At 40.2% G+C, this 22,477-nt stretch overlaps 1 protein-coding gene across 1 annotated transcript in view; it reads right to left on the bottom strand.

Annotated features, from left to right (window-relative positions):
• Positions 1-2,311: 2,311 nt before the first annotated feature.
• The window catches only part of LOC113175636 (uncharacterized), a 34,623-nt gene continuing 14,457 nt past the window's right edge, over positions 2,312-22,477 (bottom strand). Inside the window, 5 exon segments of the mRNA XM_026379941.2 lie at positions 2,312-2,734; positions 2,736-5,123; positions 5,674-5,719; positions 6,199-6,325; positions 10,422-10,560. Of these exon segments, the coding sequence (XP_026235726.1) occupies positions 2,641-2,734; positions 2,736-5,123; positions 5,674-5,719; positions 6,199-6,325; positions 10,422-10,451 (2,685 nt within the window). The 5' untranslated portion in view covers positions 10,452-10,560 and the 3' untranslated portion in view covers positions 2,312-2,640.

Genomic DNA, 22,477 nt, shown 5'->3' with positions numbered 1-22,477 from the left:
TGGTGGGGGGAATGTGTTTCGCAGCAGACGGTTCTTACTTCTTTACCTAAGTTTCTATTTCTAAACAAGGATCCCTACCTCTGCTTTCTGTTGCTTTTCTCTAGTTAACCTACATGTTAATGCTTTGCAGAGTGGCAGAAGCACACCTCGAAAGAGGAACCCGGAGGAAGAGGAAGGAAGGAAAGATGGCTTTGTGGTCACTCTGGGGTTGCTGGTGGCCCGGGCTTTGCCGCCCTCTGGGGATGACAGCCATGTAGGCCTGCTGCTCAATTCCGCAGGCGCAAGGGGGAGCGCGAGATTCCTCTTGGGGGAAAATACACCCCTGGTTCAGCCTGCCTTGCCCCAACAGCTCTCACGGGCTCCCCTTTCAGAACGGGCAGGTTCCGACTCACCACTGTGACAGACGCTCTCGCAACCCCGCGTAACCTGCGCGCCTTTGGGTCTGGCGTCTGGCTTGCACCTGTCTCACCAGTCCCCCACGCCTTCCAGGCTTCTGCAGGGTCCACGCCCTTCAGGCCTCTGCAGGGTCCCCCACGCCTTCCAGGCCTCTGCAGGACCACTGAACCATACCCCACCCAGCCTGGGGCCTTCAGCCCTACATCTCTTCAGCCAGCCCTCAGATGTGACTGCCTGGAGCCTGGGCTTTGGTTTTGGCCCCAGGCTAGGGACAGGCAGAGAAGGCCCTGGTGGGATTCGCCCCACATAAGTTGCAGGTGCAGGACATTGCTGGTCAATATATTTTTAAGCATTTGCCCCACCTAAGAAACCTTACCTTTATAATAGGTATTCTTTATGTGTGTGTGGGGGGGGGGCAGCCCATTTTTGTATTGGATTTAGAAACCGGGTCTCATGGAATTGCTTAGCACCTCCCCTTGCTGAGGCTGGCTTTGAACTCACAATCCACCTGTCTCAGCCTCCCAAGCCACTGGGATAACAGGCGCGGGACACACAACGGCAGGGCTAGGTATTCTGACTTTTGATAAGGGCGGGCATCTGGCGTGGAGCACAAAAGAAAATGCCAATCCTGGGTGCAGTTCAGGTAGGGTGCTTGTGCTCTTACCTATCACGTGCAAGACCCTAGGTTCAAACCCAAGGGCTGAGAGGAAAAGAAGACCTCACCACACCCCGCAGGGTTACCTGTGCGCCTTAGCCTTTCAGTTCCTGTTCAGGCCCAGGAGCCTAGGGCCCACCATTGGGCTACTGCCTCTCCACCTGGGCAGTTTTTCTTCTGTCTCTGATGAAGGGTGGAGAGTTCCCCGTGAGAAGGGGAGGTCAACTCAGGACATACAGGTTCAGGGCGCACGTGGTGCAGGTCCAAGGCACATACCGCTCATTTAGGAAAGCTGGTACCTATTCAGGGCAGAATGGGGCTGCCTCCAGAGGACAGCAGCCTGCGTCAGGGGTGTTTATGGAGGGCCAGGAGTAGGGGTGGTGCTACAGGTAGAGCCAGGTGGAGTCACACGGTTCTCTGCCAGTTCTCTGCATTTGTGCCTTGTCCCAACACAAGTCCAAGATTTAAACTCTGCATTGTATTATAATGAATCAGGTTTTGATTTGTGTGAAAAATCAGTACTCAAATCTTTAGAAAAAAAATCTAGAAATGGTGGTTTAACTGAGTCAATTGGGATACTCACAAAATCCCTCTTACAAAATTCATGTTCCATAAATGCTTTGCAACTTCCTCTGAGGTTTCATGACCTGTTTAAACCTGCAACTTGCTACTTATGCCAGAAGTTTTGCCCTGTGTGCCTCTGCCCCTCCAGGAATAATCCATCATTCTACATTAAAACAAAACAAAACAAACTATATATCCATCTATCTATCTATATATACACACACACATATGTTATGGATGTATACATATATACACACATACACACTCAACAACTATTCTATATGTACTTTCATGTTATTGAAGGTGACTGGGAATATTAAATGATTTGTCATGTTTTTTGCATTCAGTGGGCTTTTGTACATTACCACTACTTTCAGGTTTAAAACAGAACCCCCAAATGAAAGGCATTTCACATTTTTTCTCTTTAGTAGGGATTTTTTTCCTGATGAGTTGTTTGATGTTTTATAATGTAACTACATAAAGTAAAGGCTTTCCCACATTTTTACATACACGGGCCATCTCTCCAACATGAGTTCTTTGAAGAAAATAAAAGTGACTAGATGTAGTGAAGTATTTCCCACACTGCTTACATTAGTCAGGTTTCTCTGTAATATGAGTTAATTCATGTATGTAAAGGTAAACACAAGTAGTGAAGGCCTTCCCACATTGTTTACAACTACAAGGCTTTCTTCCTGTATGAAATTGTTCATGTATGTGAAGGGAAAAGGAACTAGTGAAGGCTCTCCCACATTGTTTACATTTATAAGGCTTCTCCCCATTATGAAATCATTCATGTCTGTGAAGGTGAGCAGACCTAGTGAAGGCTGTTCCCCACTATTTACATCCATAGGGCTTCTTTCCTTTATGAGTTCATTCATGTGAATGAAGCTATCTGGATCCAGCAACGACTTTTCCACATTGTTTACATTCATAAAGCTTTTCTCAAGTATGAGTTCATTTATGTATTTAAACGTAAGAGGAAGTAGTGAAGGCTTTTCCCAATTATTTACATTCCTAGAGTTTCTCTACAGCATGACTTTGTTTATGTCTTTGAAGATAAGAAGATGTAGTGAAGGCTTTACCACATTGATTACATTCATAGGGCTTCTTTCCAGTATGACTTTGTTTATGTCTTTGAAGGGAACTGGAATAAACAAAGGCTTTCCCACACTGCTTACATTCATAGGGCTTCTCTCCAGTATGAGTTCGTTTATGTCTATGAAGGTAAGAGGAACAACTGAAGGCTTTCCCACATTGCTTACATTCAAAGGGCTTCTCTCCAGTATGAATTCGTTTATGTTGGCAAAGGGAAGTTGAAGAAACAAACACTTTCCCACACTGCTTACATTCATAGGGCTTCTCTCCAGTATGAATTTGTTTATGTCTTTGAAGGGAACTGGAATAAATAAAGGCTTTTCCACATTGCTTACATTTATAGGGCTTCTCTCCAGTATGAATTCGTTCATGTTGGCAAAGGGAAGTTGAAGAAACAAAGGTTTTCCCACATTGTTTACATTCATAGGGCCTCTCTCCAGTATGAATTCGTTTATGTCTTTGAAGGTAAGAGGAACAACTGAAGGCTTTCCCACATTGTTTACATTCATATGGCCTCTCTCCAGTATGCGATCGTTTATGTACTTTAAGGTAAGAGGAACAACTGAAGGCTTTCCCACATTGCTTACATTCATAGGGCTTCTCTCCAGTATGAATTCGTTTATGTGTTTGAAAGGAGTAAGTAAAAGTTTTCCCACATTGCTCACATTCATAGGGCTTCTCTCCAGTATGAATTCTTTTATGTTGCTGAAGGGATGTAGAAGAAGCAAAGGCTTTCCCACATTGTTTACATTCAAAGGGCTTCTCTCCAGTATGAGTTCGTTTATGTCTCTGAAGTTGAGAGGACTGAGTAAAAGCTTTCCCACATTGCTTACATTCATAGGGCTTTTTTCCAGTATGAATTCGTTCATGTTGTCGAAGGGAATTGGAATAAACAAAGGCTTTTCCACATTGTTTACATTCATAGGGCTTCTCTCCAGTATGAATTCGTTTATGTGTTTGAAGTTGAGAGGAATGAGTAAAGGCTTTCCCACACTGCTTACATTCATAGGGCTTCTCTCCAGTATGAATTCGTTTATGTCTAGAAAGGTAAGAGGAACAACTGAAAGCTTTCCCACATTGGTTACATTCATAGGGCTTCTCTCCAGTATGAATTCGTTCATGTTGGCAAAGGGAAGTTGAAGAAACAAAGACTTTCCCACATTGTTTACATTCAAAGGGCTTCTCTCCAGTATGAGTTCGTTTATGTGTTTGAAGTTGAGAGGAATTAGTAAAGGCTTTTCCACATTGCATACATTCATAGGGCTTCTCTCCAGTATGAATTCGTTTATGTTGCCAAAGAGAAGCAGAATAAACAAAGACTTTCCCACACTGTTTACATTCATAGGGCTTCTCTCCAGTATGAATTCGTTTATGTGTCTGAAGTTGAGAGGAATGAGTAAAGGCTTTCCCACACTGCTTACATTCATAGGGCTTCTCTCCAGTATGAATTTGTTTATGTCTTCGAAGGTAAGAGGAACAACTGAAGGCTTTCCCACATTGTTTACATTTACAGGGCTTCTCTCCAGTGTGAATTCGTTTATGTGTTTGAAGATGAAAGGAATAAGTAAAGGTTTTCCCACATTGCTTACATTCATAGGGCTTCTCTCCAGTATGAATTAGTTTATGTCTACGAAGGTAAGAGGAACAACTGAAGCTTTTTCCACATTGTTTACATTCATAAGGCTTCTCTCCAGTATGAGTTTGTTTATGTGTTTGAAGATAAAAGGAATAAGTAAAGGCTTTGCCACATTCCTTACATTCATAGGGTTTCTCCCCAGTATGAATTCGCTGATGTCGCTGGAAGGAAGAACAATATATGAAGGCTTTCCCACATTGTTCACACTGATAGGGTTTCTTTCCATTATGAGTCCATTCATGTGAATGAAGCTGACTGGATGTAGCAAACACTTTCCCACATCGTTTACATCTATTAAGCGTCTCTCCAGTATGAAATCGTTCATGTATATGAAGGTAAGAGGAACGACTGAAGGCTTTTCCACATTTTTTACATTCATAGGGCTTCTCTCCAGTATGAGTTTGTTTATGTCTTTGAAGGTGAGAGAAACAAGTGAAGGCTTTCCCACACTGTTTACATTTATGGGTCTTCTCTCCAGTATGTGTTCGTTTACGTATTGGAAGATAAGAGGAATTAGTGAAGACTTTACTAGACTGATTACATCTGTAAGCTGTCTCTTTGGTATGAGACTGTTGAAATTTTTGAAAACACAAGGAACAACTTAACTCTTTTCCACATGTTAGACATTCATAAGTTTCATCTATAGTATGCACTGATGCTTGTCTTTGAACACTTGTGTGAGAAATTAAAGATGTTTTCTTCTGTTTAAGTTCATATGGCTTCCCTGCACTCAACTCATTCTCATACAATTTGTTTGCAGAGTGAGATATAATGTGCCTATTAAGGAAAAAAAGATATATAAAGACTTGTCAATATATACTACTCACATGGACTTACTCTAATGGGAAAGTCCTGGTGAAGACTAAGATTTGGAATCTCACACTGAGTACCTATTTAAATTTTTCCAGAACCTACCATATGACTTCTGTTAAAAAAAAAAAATTACATGGATATTTATGGTTGGCTTATTAACACTTTTATATATTCATTAGTCAGTATGGCACGTACACTATTACCAATGTCAGGGAAAATATTGATTTTCTGTCATGTTTAAACTGTTTGAAAATAAATGCAATGATGACTTTGCAACACTGCTTCTCATAGATAGTACTAAAATGGTGGTATCATAAGAGCAGTTAGTTTGTTAGCATTGTCAACAAATCAATAATTTTTGAAAATATGAAACATATAACTTATATTAAAGTTCTGGTTAAATAGGAATAACTATAATTCATATCATGGTTGTTTTCTCTGCTTGTTTGTAAAATTATAGGACATGTTACAATTCCATCAAGATACTGTGTTTCTTCTAGTGAATACAAATTACCTTAGATCTCTTTCAGTATTTCTGTTCTGATTTTTCCACTTGTCTCCTAAATGTAGACAGAGAACAATCATGAATCATTATGATTTTAGAATAAATTACGGGATTTATAATATGGACTGCTCTAATGCAAAAATAAAAATGAAGAAAAAAGAGAAAAATTATGGGGTTCATGCTCAGAGTGAAATGATATTAGGGCTATTTTATTCCCCAAAGTACTCCCTTTTCACATTCCAAATCCCTGAGGAAAAAAAAAACTCTCACTTGGCAGGCCCAGTGTCCCACACATATAATCCCAGCAGATTGGGATGCTGAGGAAGGAGGATCTCACAGGTTCAATGCCAGCCTCAGCAACTTATGGAGGCCTTGTCTCTAAATAAAGTATAAAAAAGGGCTGTAGATGTGGGTCAGTGGTTGAACACTTCCAGATTCAATCCTTGGTAAAAACAAAAACAAACAAACAAACAAAAAAAAAAACAACCTCCCAATTTCTCAGTGATTGACTATATAATGAAACATCATCTTTACCTATAGAAGCCAGGTTTCTAAGGACTTCTTGCATGACATCTCTGTGGAGATTCTTCTGGGAGAGATCCAGCAAAGCCCACTCCTCCTGGGTGAAGTTCACAGCCACATCCTCAAAGGCCACTGAATTCTAAAATTCCAGAAAAGAGTAGTGCATGCCAGGAGAGATTGACAGCATGAGGGCTCTATTCTCACCATAAGACATATGCACATTTCTGTGATCTCCAAATATTCATTCCATGATTTTGTCATCAAAACTTGTACTCTCATTGTGCACTCACTTGCCCAAACAGAGGCATATTAATACAAGACCGGAACTATCCAAAAAAGCATGAGCAGAGCAAAAACACCCTTCTCCTTGTGGAGTCCAGGGAGTAAGGTATGCTCCTGGGTCACCCCAACACTTTTGTGAGTGCATATTTAATTTATGGAATAATGAAGCCCTACTACCTTATGTGCAAAAGAGAGTTAAATTGCTGGGTGCAGTGGCGCACACCTGTAATCCTAGTGGCTTGGGAGCCTGAGGCAGGAGGATCATGAGTTCAAAGCCAAAAAAGCAAAGCACTTAAGCAACTCAGTGAGACCCTGTCTCTAAATAAAATATGAAATTGGGCTGGGGATGTGGCTCAGTGGTTGAGTTCAATCCCCACTACCAAAAAAGAAAGAAAAAAGAAAAAGAAAAGAGAGCTAATATTAGTCCTTCTAACAGTATGTACATTTAGAAGTATCAGCTGACAAGTTGGAACTTGGCTGGTAGGGGGAACTAAGGACATGGGAGGATCCCACCAAACTATGCAGTAACATTGAGTCATAATGCTGAGACTATAGGTAAAAAACACGATCTTTACTGAATGTATGCCTTCCTTAGAAACCCAGTTATTTTGTTCCACTCATACCTTAAAACTCCTAGTCAGGAAACAAGCATGGGATATGGGGCAACTGCCCCTGAAGCAGTTTTACCTCTTACCTGAAATTTACCATGAACTGCAGCATGGTGATTTTTCTGACTATTCCTACAAATTTATAGTATTTTCCCTTTAAAAACACTGCCAGTATATCACAGTGAAGACTTGCTCTCGCTCTCTCTCTCCCTCTCTCTCTCTCTCTCTCTCTCACACACACACACACACACACACACACACACACACACTCACTGATTAAAGCACAGGAAGAAGAAAGATGGCATTTTTCAGTATGCCCAGAGAACTCCAACCTTCCTGGCAGTACATTTAGAAGAAATTATTTCCAAAGACTAAATCACCTCAGATGTTAAAAGTCAAACCTTCTGGGGAAAAGAGAAACATCAACCTCCATCTGCCCCCAGTCTTCCTGTCTAATCAGAGAGGAGGAAAGGCTGAGAAGTGCTCATGAAAAATGGCCCTAGAAGGACTGGAATATGAGACCTGTTCCATTCACCAGGTCCTTTCGATGCAGCAATGGAAACAGTAGCCAGGAAAATTATGTAAGGAGAAACAGTGGAAAAGAGATGCACCCAAATTGGAAAGGAAGAGTAAAATTATCTCCCTTCACAGATAATCAGTTCCATAAGTGTATGAGCAACCTGAGAAAGGCATTCTGGAAATAATACCAACAATTAAAACAATGTCCCAAGAAGGGGGCTTATGTACTGAAAACTACAAAATGTTCCTGAAAGAAATAAAATAAGACACAAATAAATGGAAACATACCTGTGTCATGAGCTCAAAGTATTACCATTTTAAAGACCACCCAAGGAACCTGGGCTCAGACACAACACCCTCGCCCTGTGGCAGCAGGACCTCAAGCTCACATCCAAGGAGTGAGGCAGTGTTGGCCTCTGAGCACAGGAAAGGGAAGCCATCAGGATTGTGCTGCCACTGACCACACACTGGGGGAGCAATGGCAGGAAGCTGCCCGAGTTCTACGAAGCCTAGAAGGATTACCACAGTCTGCCTGGGGTCCATGCTGGAGGAAAGCTGCTTGGACACACATTGACACAGAGAGATGGCCCCAGATGTGGCAGCTCCCTGCAGAAGGCTGGGATGAGAAGTTGCCCAAGACCCCTGGAAGCTGAACGGGAAGGTGACCCCAGTCACTGGAGGCAGCAGGAGGTGGGTCAAGGCAGAAATTTGTTTGCTCTAAGGCAGTGAGCGGAGAGCAACAGCTCCCATCATGTGGTGCTGGGGCCAGACCTGGGGAATGCTGGGCACTGTTAGGACACCAGTTGGATGCTGCATCAGTCACTCAGCAAAAGAAATAGGCACCTGCTGTTGATGACCTGGGACACCGGAAGTTAAAAAAAATCAGAGGACTAGTGAAGTCTTTGTATTTAGGACTAAGGACAGCATCCCAGTGAGTCATGCTGGCCAGGGTGGGGGGACATTTCTGCACCACAGATGGGCCTGCAGAGAATTCACAGCCACAGGACCTGTCCTCAGACATAGCCACCAAGCTCCCTGCCACATTAAAAAGCATTCTGCTGAGTAGAGCGGGTACTCACTGACCCACAGCAAATATGATGGAACCTAACAAAGTACTGCACCCCTGGGCAGTCAACCACCGGCCCCAGGGATGGCCCACCAGAACTGCCCAGTGGATGTTCACAGCAATTAGTGGAGTGCCTTATGTCCCAGCACCTCTGAAATGACACAAAGTCACAGAGTGACAGACATCATCTACATGTCCCAAAATATAATGAAATCCAAACTGAGGTTCAGCAAGACTTTTCATCACCTTGACATGTTTTATTATAAATAACTCTAATGTCAGCTTTTTTTTTTTTTTTTTGGTACTTTGTGTTGAACCTAGGGACACTTAAACACTCAGTCACATCCCTAGCTCTTTTTAATGTTTAGAGAACTGTTGAATGAAATGGAACAAATTATGCTATGTGCTGTATAAATATATCACAGTGAATTCCAATGTTATATTTATGTATAAAGCATATCATTTCAAAGTGAGGAACACAGATAGGGCTGGGGCTGAGGGAACACAGATGTGTCATGTTCAAGGGACTGATAAGCAGCCTACCAGCGGGACATCTCCCACCTGGTCCTGCTCACTGAAACACTCCTTGATCACCCTCCCAGGAGACCTGGACCATGACTCCAGTCTATGAGGCTTTCAGGTTTGCACAGCACTGCACTGGGGTGGGTGGTCCTTATGCTCTGGGAGAGTTTTCCTCCTTCACAACTGTGAGAGAATGCAAGGGCAGGAATCTCTGCTGACCTGGCCCCTCAGCACCAGCATCCACAGGCTCACTGTCCACCTGTCTCCAAGGAATGGGAACAGAGCTTGGGGGACACAATATCCCAATGAGGCAGTTGTTTAGATGTGACATGTTACAGGAAATTCCTCAGCCCCAGGGCTTCCAGCTGCTCCCCTGACAAGGTGTGCCCCACACCTCAGGCTGTCCTCTAGGAGGAGCTGACCCAGGGCCTGAAATTCCCTGTACCTACAGGACACAGGACAGCAGTGGGCACCTGTGGCAGCCCAGGAAAGGCCAGGACAGTGGCTCAGGACATGCTACCCTGTGAAGTGTCTAAAGGGAAGCTTTACTCAAAGATATTAAGGCATCTGTGCTGGGAGAAGACAAAGGACAGTGGAGCTCCAGGTGGCTGTTCTCTACTTTCCCCTCATGGTAGATATTCACAAACAGGACACAAATATTTAAAAAAAGTATCCTGCATTACTGAGTGAAAAATTGATAATACTGTGCCCACTTGAATGTCGTGAGTGGAAGAGTTGAAAATGGTGTGAACTGGAGGAGGAGTTGGAGTCTGGAAAGGTGAGAAAGAGGTGCAAGCTTAGGGGTCTACTGCCAGCCCTAAGAGGGGCTAGCCTGGGAGAGCAAAGTGAATTGAGACCGTGTTTCAGAAACATGGGGTGGGAAAGTGAGTGACTCCTGGGGGAGGAGGAACAGTGACCCCTAGACCAATAACCTTGAACACAGGAAACCCATCCCTGAGTAAGTATCCCATGAAAAGGGTCTGCCTTCATTGCACACTGAGAGACTAGGGCTGGGTCCAGCTGGGCAGAGAGGGTTCTGTCAAAGTGGCTGCAGACCAGGCAGCACATTGGGAACCCACCTGCACCAGCCCACACCATAGCCTGAAGGCATCAAGGGCTGAGCTATAGCAGCATCTGACTCAGGTCTAGGCTGGCTGACTCTGGAGCTGACAGTGGAAGCTGATTCCCACCAGTTCTAACCAGCCCACCTCCCTGAGCAGTCCTCAACCCACACTCACCATTTCCTGCCTTCTGGGGAGTCCTGACATCCTCCTGAGGATCTCATAGCACCTGTAGGTCACAGGGAGACAGATCTGAGCCAGAGCCACTTGGGCCTCACACAGCAGAGAAGACACAGTCCTGGAGATGGATTCAGAGCTGCACAGGGTGAGAGAGAAAGTCCTGTGAGACTGTGGAAGGCCACCCTCCCACCAGCTGCCTGCTGACTAGTTGATGAACCCATCCTAATTCCACCTTATGATTGGGAGCCATCTCATCACAAAGTCATAAAAAGTTAATTTCTGTTTTACCATAAATTGCTGAGATTTTTAAACTTGTTTGGAACTCCTGCCGGTGCCTTGAACTCATCCATGTCTGGGTTCCCCCTGACCAGATAACCACCCTCTCTAAAACCTTAGTGGCACCTCATAAATTCTGATGTTGGGATCTTAATTTATTCCCTATCTTAAAATATCATGCCATGTAGATCACTAACCTGCTATCTGCCTTTGTATTATGCTTGTCAAAATCCTGTTACCTGTAAGTTCTCAAGACACCCCCCCCCCTTTGCAAATTTTTGTTGCTATAAAACCTTGTTCCTGGAAAGCTGGGAGGCTGTTCTCTGGCCCAGGTTTTGGGTGAGAAGGCCACTGGCAAGCTTTTGTGTATACAATACAAGTTTGCTTTAATTTGATTTAAAATTGGAGTTGGTGGTCTTTTCTTGTGTCATGGTTCAACATAGGCAGGGGTCCAGAAGACCCCTCTCTTACCCCAGGCCACATATGCATATTTCAGGACCCTGAGTAACAGAATATGTATCCGATTTTTAGATAAATAAGGCCAGAAGGAAAGTTTCTTGGCAAAAGCTCTTTTCAGGCAGGGTTTCTTTCCTACAAGGGGACTGCCACACCAGGGGAATATTTCCACTTATTCAGAACTGACCCCAGCTTTCTAAAGCTGGCCTGTTGTCTTCCTGCTCTCAGGAGGCCCTTTCTGTACCTTCAGCCTGGACACAGTCACAAGCATATGTGAGGAATTACACACTTGGAGTGAGGAATTACACACACGATGTGAAGGGAGCCAACCATGACCTCAGAAAAGGTGGGTGCCAGGTCAGGCCAGACTGGAAAGGAAGGAGATGGGCATCCATCTCACTAGGGAAGAGCCTGGGGATACTAGGCAAGGCCACCTCACACTTGACTTTGTCAAGTCATTTTTCAGTCAAGCAAATAGAAAGACAACAAGGAAATACAATTAAGTGCATGAAAAATTAGTTACATAGCAATAAAATGAATTAAAAATAAAGAAAATCAAACTCTTGAACCAGCTCAGGTAAGACATCTGTTTCACCTGCAGTTCAGAATGAAAATCTACTTGCAGAGGAATATACATATTCTACACTGGAAGCCAGAACCTGACTGCTGAAATATGACCCTGAGGGAAGACACCGATGACACTGGCTTCTGTGGGGGCCATGCAACACTCCCCTGAGTCCATTCCCTCCAGGGTGCCCCCCTTTTCACTGACCGACACTAGCTATTCAGACTGGAGGGTGAGACTATTAGTAAGAAACACCTGGCTCCTTTTGTTCACATAGTAAGTCTTTAATAGCTTGCTTACTGTTCCTTTCCTCAGATGTGCTCAATGCATTCTTTAAAGCTGTAGGAGGGGGACTTGGATACAGCTCAGTTGGTAAAGGGCTTGCCTTGCATGTACAGGCACTGGGTTCAATCCCCAGTGCCACAAAAACAAAACAAAAAAACCAAAACAGCTGTAGGAGGGAAGTATTTTTTAAAATCAACCCCTTCCACAAACTCTTCCAGGAAAAGGGCATTTTTTTGCCTAACAACCACTAGATGTTCCATTACCCTATGGACATTCCTTTAGTCTACACAGCAGAGAAGAGTTCAGGTTTTTTTCTTCTTCTCCTTCTTTTTGTGGGTCTTCATAATTGTAAAATTTATAGTGGAAGGGAGAAGATCAGTAAATGCCCATAAAAATGAATTCTCCTGAGTCTCTGGCACAGAGCAACTGAGAACTTTAGCACCTGCTAATCCAGCCACCATGAGGATTGGCAGATCCAGGAGGTGAGAGTTGATGTGCTGGATTGCTGGAAACTCATGGAGAGAGGTCTCCAAGGACCCAGGTGGGAGGGAGCTTTGTCCTCAACAGCATTACCAGGTTCATCACTAATATGCACACTGGGAAATTAAGACCAGTTTGACCCATAGATGACCAAGAAAAATCAAGAGGACAAGTACTTAAGGAATCATCTACTGAGGAGAGAAATCGGGGGACCCCTGAAGCCTCCATCTCCTGCTGATAATCATCAGCAATATCAGAAGTCCTCCTGTCCTCCACATCTATCCCCAAAAGGCTGATCATATATACCAGCTCTCCAAGAGAGGCCGGGGGAAGATTCAAACCAGTTAAAGCACATACTCCTTTCTCCCTCCAAGACTTAAAATAGGTAAGAATCAACCTAGGAAAGTTTTCAGAAGATCCAGATAAATATATTGAGGCATTTCAGAACTTACGCCAGGGGTTTGATCTCATCTGGAAAGATATTATGCTATTCCTTAACCAAATTTTAACCTCCACTGAGAAGGTCACCCTAGAAGTAGATAAACAGATAGGGGATGACCTACATCTTGTTCATGGTCCAGCAGCACAAAGGAGAAGCAAACCTAATCATCAATCTGGAGCACAGGTAGTTCCCAGAACAATCCTGCCTGGAATCCGAGGGATGAGCAGGATGCCTAGAATATTAGACATTTCCAGATGTTAATCCTTGAGGCCTCAGGAAAGTCCTGCTATTTTCATGAAGAGACTCAGGGAGGCAGTAAGAAAACACACCACGTTGGATCCTGAATCTATAGAGGGCCAACTATTTTTTTAAAATAAATTATTAAAGAAAATAAATAAAAGATAAATTTATTATTCAGTCAGCCCCAGGCATTTGGATAATATTACAAAAAGTGGCATATGGCCCTGGTCAAATCTCGTGTGATACCTTCTGGCTTGCAACCTCTGACTTTTAGAACAAATGTTAAAGGAAAATAAGGAGAGAACCTAGAAACAGGGAAAGGTGAAGCACTGGTCATAGACCTAAGAGGAGTGACCTTCCTGGATGAAAAAAAAAAAAAATGGAGTGCACCCTGAGAAACAAAATGTACTTGAAGAGGAAGGACATTTCAAACAGAATGCCCACATGTGAAATGGCCACACTTGAAGCCCTGTCCTAAATGTCAAGGTAATTACTGGAGGAATGAATGTCCCTGGGGCATAAGTCTTCTAGGCCAGTCCCCTCCACACAGGCTGGCAGAGCCCTAGGTGGATTCCAATGGCTCTGGTAACTCCTATCACCATGAAGGAGCCCCAGGTATGCTTTTCTATAGGGAGCCAAGAGGTCAGTTTCCTCTTGGACACCAGTGCCAGTTTCTCTGTAGTCACCTCTTAACTTAGACCTCTTTCCTGTCTCATGGGTGTCAGGACAGCCAATCACCAAAAAGTTTATTCCCTATCTGAGTTATGAGAAGGCTTTGGAAGCCTTTGAGACATTAAAAAGGGACCTTACTTCAAGACCCTGTCCCCAACTTACCTATGGAACAAAATTTAACCTGCTTGTCACTGACAGAGGAAAAATAACCCTAGAACTAGTCACAAAAGGGCTGAGGATAGTTGGTAAAGTGCTTACCTCACATGCACAAGGCATTGGGTTCAATCCCAGCACAACATACACACACACACACACACACACACACACACACACACACACACACATCACCCACATAGACAACAAATGGAATATCTCAGTAAGAAGCTTAACATAGTAGCTTCCTCCTCTAATAAAAAGTAATGTCTCATAACTTTAGATCAGGCTCAGCTGACGATAGGTCTGAGACACAAAGGGGGAAGAAAAAAACCAAAAAGTGTCTTTTACCTGAACTCATGTTAGTCTGAGGCAACAAGTAAACTGTATGCTGCTTTACTAAGATAATTAATGACTGTGTCACTTGTTCTAGGATGCTTTATTTAGTTCTATACTTTTGAGCTCCTGGTTTTATGGTGAAATTCACATTTTGGTCCTGCATAGCTAGGTTAATGTTTTCCTAATCAGTCCTATTTTTGTTCAACTATACAGTTTTTGTTTGTTTGTTTGTTTTGTTTTTACACACTGCTTTGATCAAAGGAAATTGGGAAGGGTTAGCTCTTAATCTAATAGGTTTTAAAAACTACATAGCTGGGAATGGGATTGTGGCTCAGCAGTAGAGCATTTGCCTAGCACATACAAGGTCCAGGGTTTGATCCTTAGCACCACATAAAAATAAATAAACAAAATAAAGGTATTGTGTCCAACTACAACCAAAAAGTAAATATAATGCGCCCCCCCCAATAAAAACTACATGGCCTGTGTTGTTTGTCTATGTGTGTACATGGGTCTATTGTCATGTCTACATGTATTTGGGTATCAAAATTGGTATATGGATAAATGAGCCCTCACAAATTAAAATTTTTTAAAAAAGAAGAGGCATCTAAATACCTTTAATTCCTGTGATTTAAAAAGTCTAATTTAAATCAGGTAAACAAATGGAAGTAAAGTCACAAGTTTTGCTAGGTGGTCCAACAACTAATAATATGTTGATATCTATAAAATGTCTAATATCCATTGTTTCTAGGATTTTTCTTCAACAAGGAAGAGAAAGCTAATTCTGTTAAATACACTTGTTTGAAATCTTGAGTTTTGAAAATGAGTAAACTAGATTTGACATATATGGCATTAATCATAAATGTGTTTATTAGAGACATCTAATTAATTTTCAAAGTTAAAATGTTGTTAAATATAACATCAAGTTCTCTTTTTTAATTTTTTATTTGTTTTAATTAATTATACAACGCAGTAGACTGCCTTTATGCACTGTGATATGTCCTACATAGATGGGATACAATTTCTCATTTTTCTGAGTGTACATGTTGCAGAACCATATTGGTCATGTAGTTACATATATACATACAGTGATAATATCTGTTTCATTCTACTGTCTTTCCTATCTCCATATCCCCTCCACTTCCCTCCCATCACTTCCCTCTATCTAATCTAATGTAACACTATTCTTCTCTTGTGCCCCCCCCACCTTATTGTCAATTAGCATCTGCATATTAGAGAGAATACTTGGCCTTTGGTTTTGTGGAATTGGCTTATTTCACTTGGCATGATATTCTCCAACTCCCTCCATTTACAGGAAAATGCCATAATTTCACTCTTCTTTAAACTGAGTAATATTCTATTGAATATATATACCATATTTTCTTCATCCATTCATCTATTGAGGGACACCTAGATTTGTTCCATAGTTTAGCTATTGTGAATTGAGATGCTATAACATTGATGTGGCTGCATCACTGTAGTATGCTGATTTTAAGTCCTTTGGGTATAAACTGAGGAGTGGGATAGCTGGGTCAAGTGGTGGTTCCATTCCAAGTTCTCTGAAGATTCTCCATACTGCTTTCCATAGTGGTTGCACCAGTTTGCAGTCTCACCATCAATGTATGAGTGTACCTTTCCCCCCACATCCTCGCCAACATTTATTGTTGCCTGTATTCTTGATGATTGCCATTCTGACGGGAGTGAGATAATATCTTAGAATAGTTCTGATTTGCATTTCTCTAACTGCTAGAGATGCTGAACACTTTTTCATATATTTATTAATTGATTGTATTTTTCTTCTGTGAAATGTCTGTTCAGTTCCTTAGCCCATTTATTGATTGGGTTGTTGTTGTTGTTGTTATTATTATTATTTGATGTTAAGTGTTTTGAGTTCTTTATATAACTTAGAGATTAATGCTTTATCAGAGGAGCATGTGGTAAAGATTTTCTCCCAATCTTTCTCTCTCCTCACATTATTGTTTCCTTTGCTGAGAAGAAGCTTTTTAACCTGAATCCACCTCATTTATTAATTCTTGATTTTACTTCTTGTGCTTTAGGAGTCTTGTTAAGGAAGTCAGATCCTAGGCCAATATGGTGAAGATTTGGGCCTATTTTTTCTTCTATTAGGTGCAGGGTCTCTGTTCTAGTGCCTAAGTCTTTAAACCACTTTGAATTGATTTTTGTGCAGGGTGAGAGATAGAGGTTTAATTTCATTTTGCTACATATGGATTTCCAGTTTTGCCAGCACCATTTATTGAAGAGGCTACCTTTTCTCCAGTGAATGTTTTTGGCACCTTTGTCTAGTATGACATAACATATTTATGTGGGTTTGTCTCTGTGTCTTCTATTCTGGTCTACAATGGTATTGTGGGTCTCTTATTTTTCCAAACAAATTTCATGATAGATTTTTCTATTTCTATGAAGAATGTCATTGGGATTTTAATAGGAATTATATTAAATCTGTATAATGCTCTTGTTAGTATGGCCATTTTGACAATATTAATTCTGCCTATCAAGGAGCATGGGAGATCTTTCCATCTTCTGAGGTTTTCTTCAATTTCTTTCTTTAGTGTTCTGTAGTTTTCATTGTAGAGGTCTTTTACCTCTTTTGTTAGATTGATTCCCAGGTGGGTTTTTTTTTTTTTTGAGGCTATTGTGAATAGAGTACTTTCTCTTTCAGTAAATTTATCACTGATGTGTAAAAATTTGTTAGATTTATGGGTGTTGATTTTATATCCTGCTACTTTGCTGAATTCACTTATTAGTTCTAGAAGTTTTCTGGTAGAATTTTTTGGATCTTCTAGATATAGAATCATGTCATTTGCAAATAGTGATAGTTAGAATTCTTCTTAACCTTTTTGCATCCCTTTAATTTTTTTCTTTTGCTAATTGCTCTGGCTAGAGTTTCAAGGATAATGTTGAATAGAAGTGGTAAAAGAGGACATCCTTATCTTGTTCCAGTTTTTAGAGAATATGTTTTCAATTTTCTCCATTTAGAATGATGCTTGCTGGCCTTGGGCCTAGCATATGTAGCTTTTACAATGTTGAGGTTATGTTCCTACTATCCCTAGTTTTTCTAGTGTTTTGAACATGAAGGGATGCTGTATTTTGTCAAATGCTTTTTCTGCATCTATTGAGATGACCATATGATTCTTGTTTTTAAGTCTATTAATTTGAAGAATTATGTGTATTGATTTTTGTATGTCGAACCAACCCTAAATCACTGGGATGAACCCCACTTGATCGTTGTGCACTCTTTTTAATATGTTTTTGTATACTATTTGCCAGAAGTTTTTAATCTTTATTTTGATGGGGTTCTTTTTTTTTTTTTTTTTGGAACTGGGGGTCAAACCCAGGGCTTTGGGAATGCAAGGCAGACGCTTTGCCACTGAGCTACATCCCAGCCCTTGCCAGAATTTTATTGGGAATTTTTGCATCTATGTTCATTGGGGATATTAGTTTAAAGTTTTCTTTTCTTGATGTGTCTTTGGTTTTGGTATCAGGATATTAGCCTCATAGAATGAGTTTGGACAGGTTACTTCCTTTTCTATTTCATGGAATACTTTGAAGAGTATTGGTGTTAATTTTTCTTTGAAAGTCTTGTAGAACTCAGATGATAATTCATCTGGTCCTGGGCTTTTCTTGGTTGGAAGGCTTTTGATGGCATTTTCTATTTCATTGCTTGAAATTGATCTGCTTAAATCATGCATGACCTCCTCATTCAGTTTGGGTAAGTCATATGTCTCTAGAAACTTGCTTATGTCTTCAATATTTTTAATTTTGTTGGAATATAAATTTTCAAAATAGTTTCTAATTACCTTCTGTATTTCAGATGTGTCCATTGTGATATTTCCTTCTTCATCTTATATTTTAGTAATTTGAGTTTTCTTTTTCTCTTCATTAGTATGGCCAGGGGTTTATCTATTTTACTTATTTTTTCAAAGAATCAACTTTTTATTGTGTCAATTTTTTCAATTATTTCAATTTCATTGGTTTAAGCTCTGATTTTAATTATTTCCTGTCTTCTAGGGCTTTTGCTAGGGTTTGAGGTGTAGTGTTAGTGTTCATTTATTTGTTGGCTTTTTATTCTTTTAATGAATGAATGCAATGCAATAAAGTTTTCTTTTAGTACTGCCTTCATAGTGTCTCAGAGATTGTGATATATTGCATCAGTGTTCTTATTTACCTCTAAGAATTTTTTTTTACTTCATCCTTAATTTCTTCTACTATCCATTCATCATTAATTAGTATATTATTTAGTCTCCATTTGTTACAGTAGCTTGTATTCTTTATTTCATCATTGATTTCTAATTCCATCCCACTGTGGTCAGATAGAATGTAGGGTATTATCTCTGTTCTTTTGTATTTACTAAGAGTCATTTTGTGGTATAAGATATGGTCTATTTTAGAGAAAGAGACATGTGCTGCTGAGAAGAAAGTGTATTTGCTTGTTGATGCATGAAATATTCTATATGTGTGTTAAGTCTAAATTATTGATTGCATTATTTAGTTCTAAATACCAAGTAGTCTTAACTCCTTGAATTCTATAGGGTAAAACACTTAACATTATTGGTGTTTTCATAAGTTGGTAAGTGAAAAAAAAAAAAAAAGGTCTAACATTGCTTTGTGTCAATACTGAAAACAAGGTTACTAACAGTCAAAACTCTCAACAGGTATAATTCCATACCTAGGATCCAAAAGTTCCCACCACATTTTAACTAAAGTACTGTAAATAAAAAAGTGTTTCACTTAAGTAAAATGATGAAATTTGTCTAAATTCAGAAATATACAAGAATCTCAGAGTGTAAATTTTAAAAATGAGTCAACAAGCTAGGAAAGAGAAAATTTAAATGGTGCTTAGTATGAAAATATATTTAGTAGATAAAAAGGAAATGTTTCTGATAAAGAAAGTGTGTTGTGGTAAAATTGCAATACATCTATGTACACAACAAGGGGGGTCTAAGTATGTGATAAAAAGGTCTGTGTGAATTTTAAATTCCAGGGTAAACTTTAAAAAGTTTGTGGGGGACTAAGTTAGTTGTATATAAACAAAAAATCAGTTAAAGCTAATGTTTAAGGGTTTTTCCCTAAGGTCAAATATTAATGTACTGATATAGACCAAAGTTTAATCTATGTGCTGAAATGGAAAGGATTTCTTAAAACATTAATTTACTATTAACATTGTATCTGTTAAGTTTTATTCTTTAGACCAACTATCCTTAAAGAAATTAGGGTCTGTACGACCTTTTTTTTTTGTGGTGCTTCGGATTGAATCCAGGACCTTGTGCTATGGAGTGAGCTACATCCCCAGCCCTGGGTATGTACAATTTTGATCAAAAAACTGTTATTTTAGTATATTGTACTCTTTTACAGAGTCTAGATTTTTTTCCTTAAAAGCTATACTCGGTTGCTATAGAAACATCAATTAATTGTGGTGCTATTACTCTTATTTGTATATTCAATGTGTTCATATCTTCCTAGTATAAAAGTCTTTAAAGTAGAAGGTTTAAAATACCATTGTATCAAGCTGGTGTTCTCCAAACTAAAGTAATAGTTATTTTAGACTTGTGAGTATAGCAAATTTTGGGGGGATTATTTATATCATTTAACGTTCTGTAATTTAACCTGTTAACAATAAGATATATGTAAATTTTTTGTTATTTTCTAACAGGGGTAAAAAATTTAAATGAATTTTTCAAAGATAATATTGGTATTCTTGGCCCTGTTTAAATGTTAATATCATGAAACATAAAAGCATTTTACCATTTTCCACAAAAAGAAATTTAAAAGCTCTCTTAGCCTTTCTTTGATTCATGTTTCAGATATAATGTCATAATGTTTTAGCTATCATTCATAAAGACTTGGGAAAAAATTATGTAAATTTCATAAAATAATATTTAAGAAAGAGGCAAAGATCAGCTTCAGAACTAGAACATTTTACCTAAGATTTGTAAAGAGCTCTGCCTTATCAGAGATGTGGTGCTGCCTTCCACCTTACTGCAAGTTAGAATGACTCCAAACTAGGTCAGACTCCAGTTCACTTAAAGTTGTGTTCAAGATTGATTTTTGTTGTTATGACCACTGGGTCTTGGCCTGACACGGTGGTGCACACCTGTAATCTCAGGGGCTCAGGAGGTGGAGGCAGGAGGATTGCAAGTTCAAAGCCAGCTGCAGCAATTTATCAAGGTATTAAATAACTCAGTGAAATACTGTCTCTAATAAAATACAAGATAGAGCTAGGCATGTGGCTCAGTGGTTGAGTACCCCTGAGTTTAATACCCAGTACTCCCTCCCAAAAGAATACTATGATATCAAACAGGGGATATAATGTATAACTCAGCCAAGGGTCAAGATTATGTACAAACTCAACATGTTTTTACTCTTTTAATTTCATTTTGAGTTTTCCTTGGAAACTTTAAATGTTATTTGTTAGTGACTTACAGAAGAACAAATTTCAATATAACAACCTAAGTTAATTTGAGATATTAGGCTATCGACTACAGACAGATAGTATATAATGCTAACTTAAAGTACTAATACAGACCCCAATTAAATAAAAGGAGTAAAATGACTATGAAATTATTAGCATTAAAATTAAAGCCCAGCACTGTTACTTTAAGAATGGTGAGATGGGCTTTGTGGATGTTTAAGACCAAGGCTTAAAGATTAAGGTTAAATTAACAGGGCCAAGAACACCAATATTTTTGGCTTTTGCCCTCTGAGTCAGCTTAAAACCAGGGAACCAGGGAACTTCTCCAAGATCTTTGCAACTCTGGACCACATAACCTCCAGTCACTGAGACAAAAGCCAGCCAGTGCACTTACTGCAAAGAGGAGGGTCACTGGAGAAGGAAGACATCGGGATGCTTCCAAGGAAGCCATATCATCAAGGGACACTGACACCCAGCAGACGGCACTAAAAGAACTAAGAAGCCGTTCTGAAGTTCGCTAAGAATGACCCTTATGGTAACTCAGCTGACTCTTGACAACAGGTAGGAACAAGTTCAATTTCACCATCTTGATCTTAACTATCTAGTAAAACAATTATAACCAAAGCACTGTCATCCCTAGGAATTTAAAAGAAAAAAACAATAGTTACTTTACTGTACACCTGTGTTAGCCACACCAAGAATAAGTAAAACTGAAGGCTACAAATGAGATTCCTAGGCAGGAGTGACTGATAACTACCAAGAGAAACTGCCAGAGTCAGAAAAAAGTTTTTTACTCAGCCTACTGATCTGCCTAATCTCCTAGAAATTTAGGTTTATTCAGTGTTAGCTGGTATGATTATCTAGCCCTGAGTAAAAGAAATAAAGGGATCACTTTTAAATACAGAGGACAGCCCAATAAAAAGATATTCTACAAAAATCAGATGACATTAAGTAGCTTAAATGTAGTGTTTATTCCAGATAACTGTGGCAATGTTGAAGATGTACATTCCAAAATAAATTCTTTGTCCTCTCCATCCTTAGTATGGGAATAACTTCTCAGTTCTTATACTGCCTGGGAAGAGATTATTGATGTACTTTTTATGATAGTCATGACACATACCAGATATTGTAACATTTCCTTTGCAATTAATCTCATTTTAGTACTCATGTCTTTTTGTTTCTCATATAAGCACCCACCCCCACTTTCTTTACAACCGGTCCTTTCTGAACCAGACTGCTGAGGGCCATTGCCAAGTAGGTATGACGCATTTCCTTGCCAGCGTACCCCATGTTAAATGGACTTGTCTTGGAAATTTGCTGCGACCTTGCATGTGTGTTTGAGAAAGATGACCCTGCTCAAGGTGATCGAGGGTGGATCCAGGAGGCATTTCCGGGTTTAAGACAATAGGGGTTTTAGGGAAGTTGGAGGTTGAAGATTATTGCTGCTGGGATTAGGGTGTTCCTGCTGCTTGTTCCCGATGAGTTCTCGTGAGATTCAAATGGGATTTGGAAAGGGCCTTGTGGAGTAGGATTTTGGGGACAGCGGCATATTGGAGATTGGACCAGAACCTGTTTGTGTAGAGGCCGGTGTGAGTTCGGGAATAAAGGATTGCTGTTTGAACCTACAAAGCTGTGAGTGCCTCCTGATCTTGTGCCCAGCCAAGACACTGGCACCAGACTTCTGCCACAGACCCCTGGACCAACCTGATTTCCCAAAG

The sequence above is a fragment of the Urocitellus parryii genome, chromosome 1 (assembly GCF_045843805.1).
Source record: "Urocitellus parryii isolate mUroPar1 chromosome 1, mUroPar1.hap1, whole genome shotgun sequence".
Classification (NCBI taxonomy): domain Eukaryota; kingdom Metazoa; phylum Chordata; class Mammalia; order Rodentia; family Sciuridae; genus Urocitellus; species Urocitellus parryii.
The sequence above is the reverse complement of the archived record's forward strand: the minus strand, read 5'-3'. Positions and strand labels throughout refer to the sequence as shown.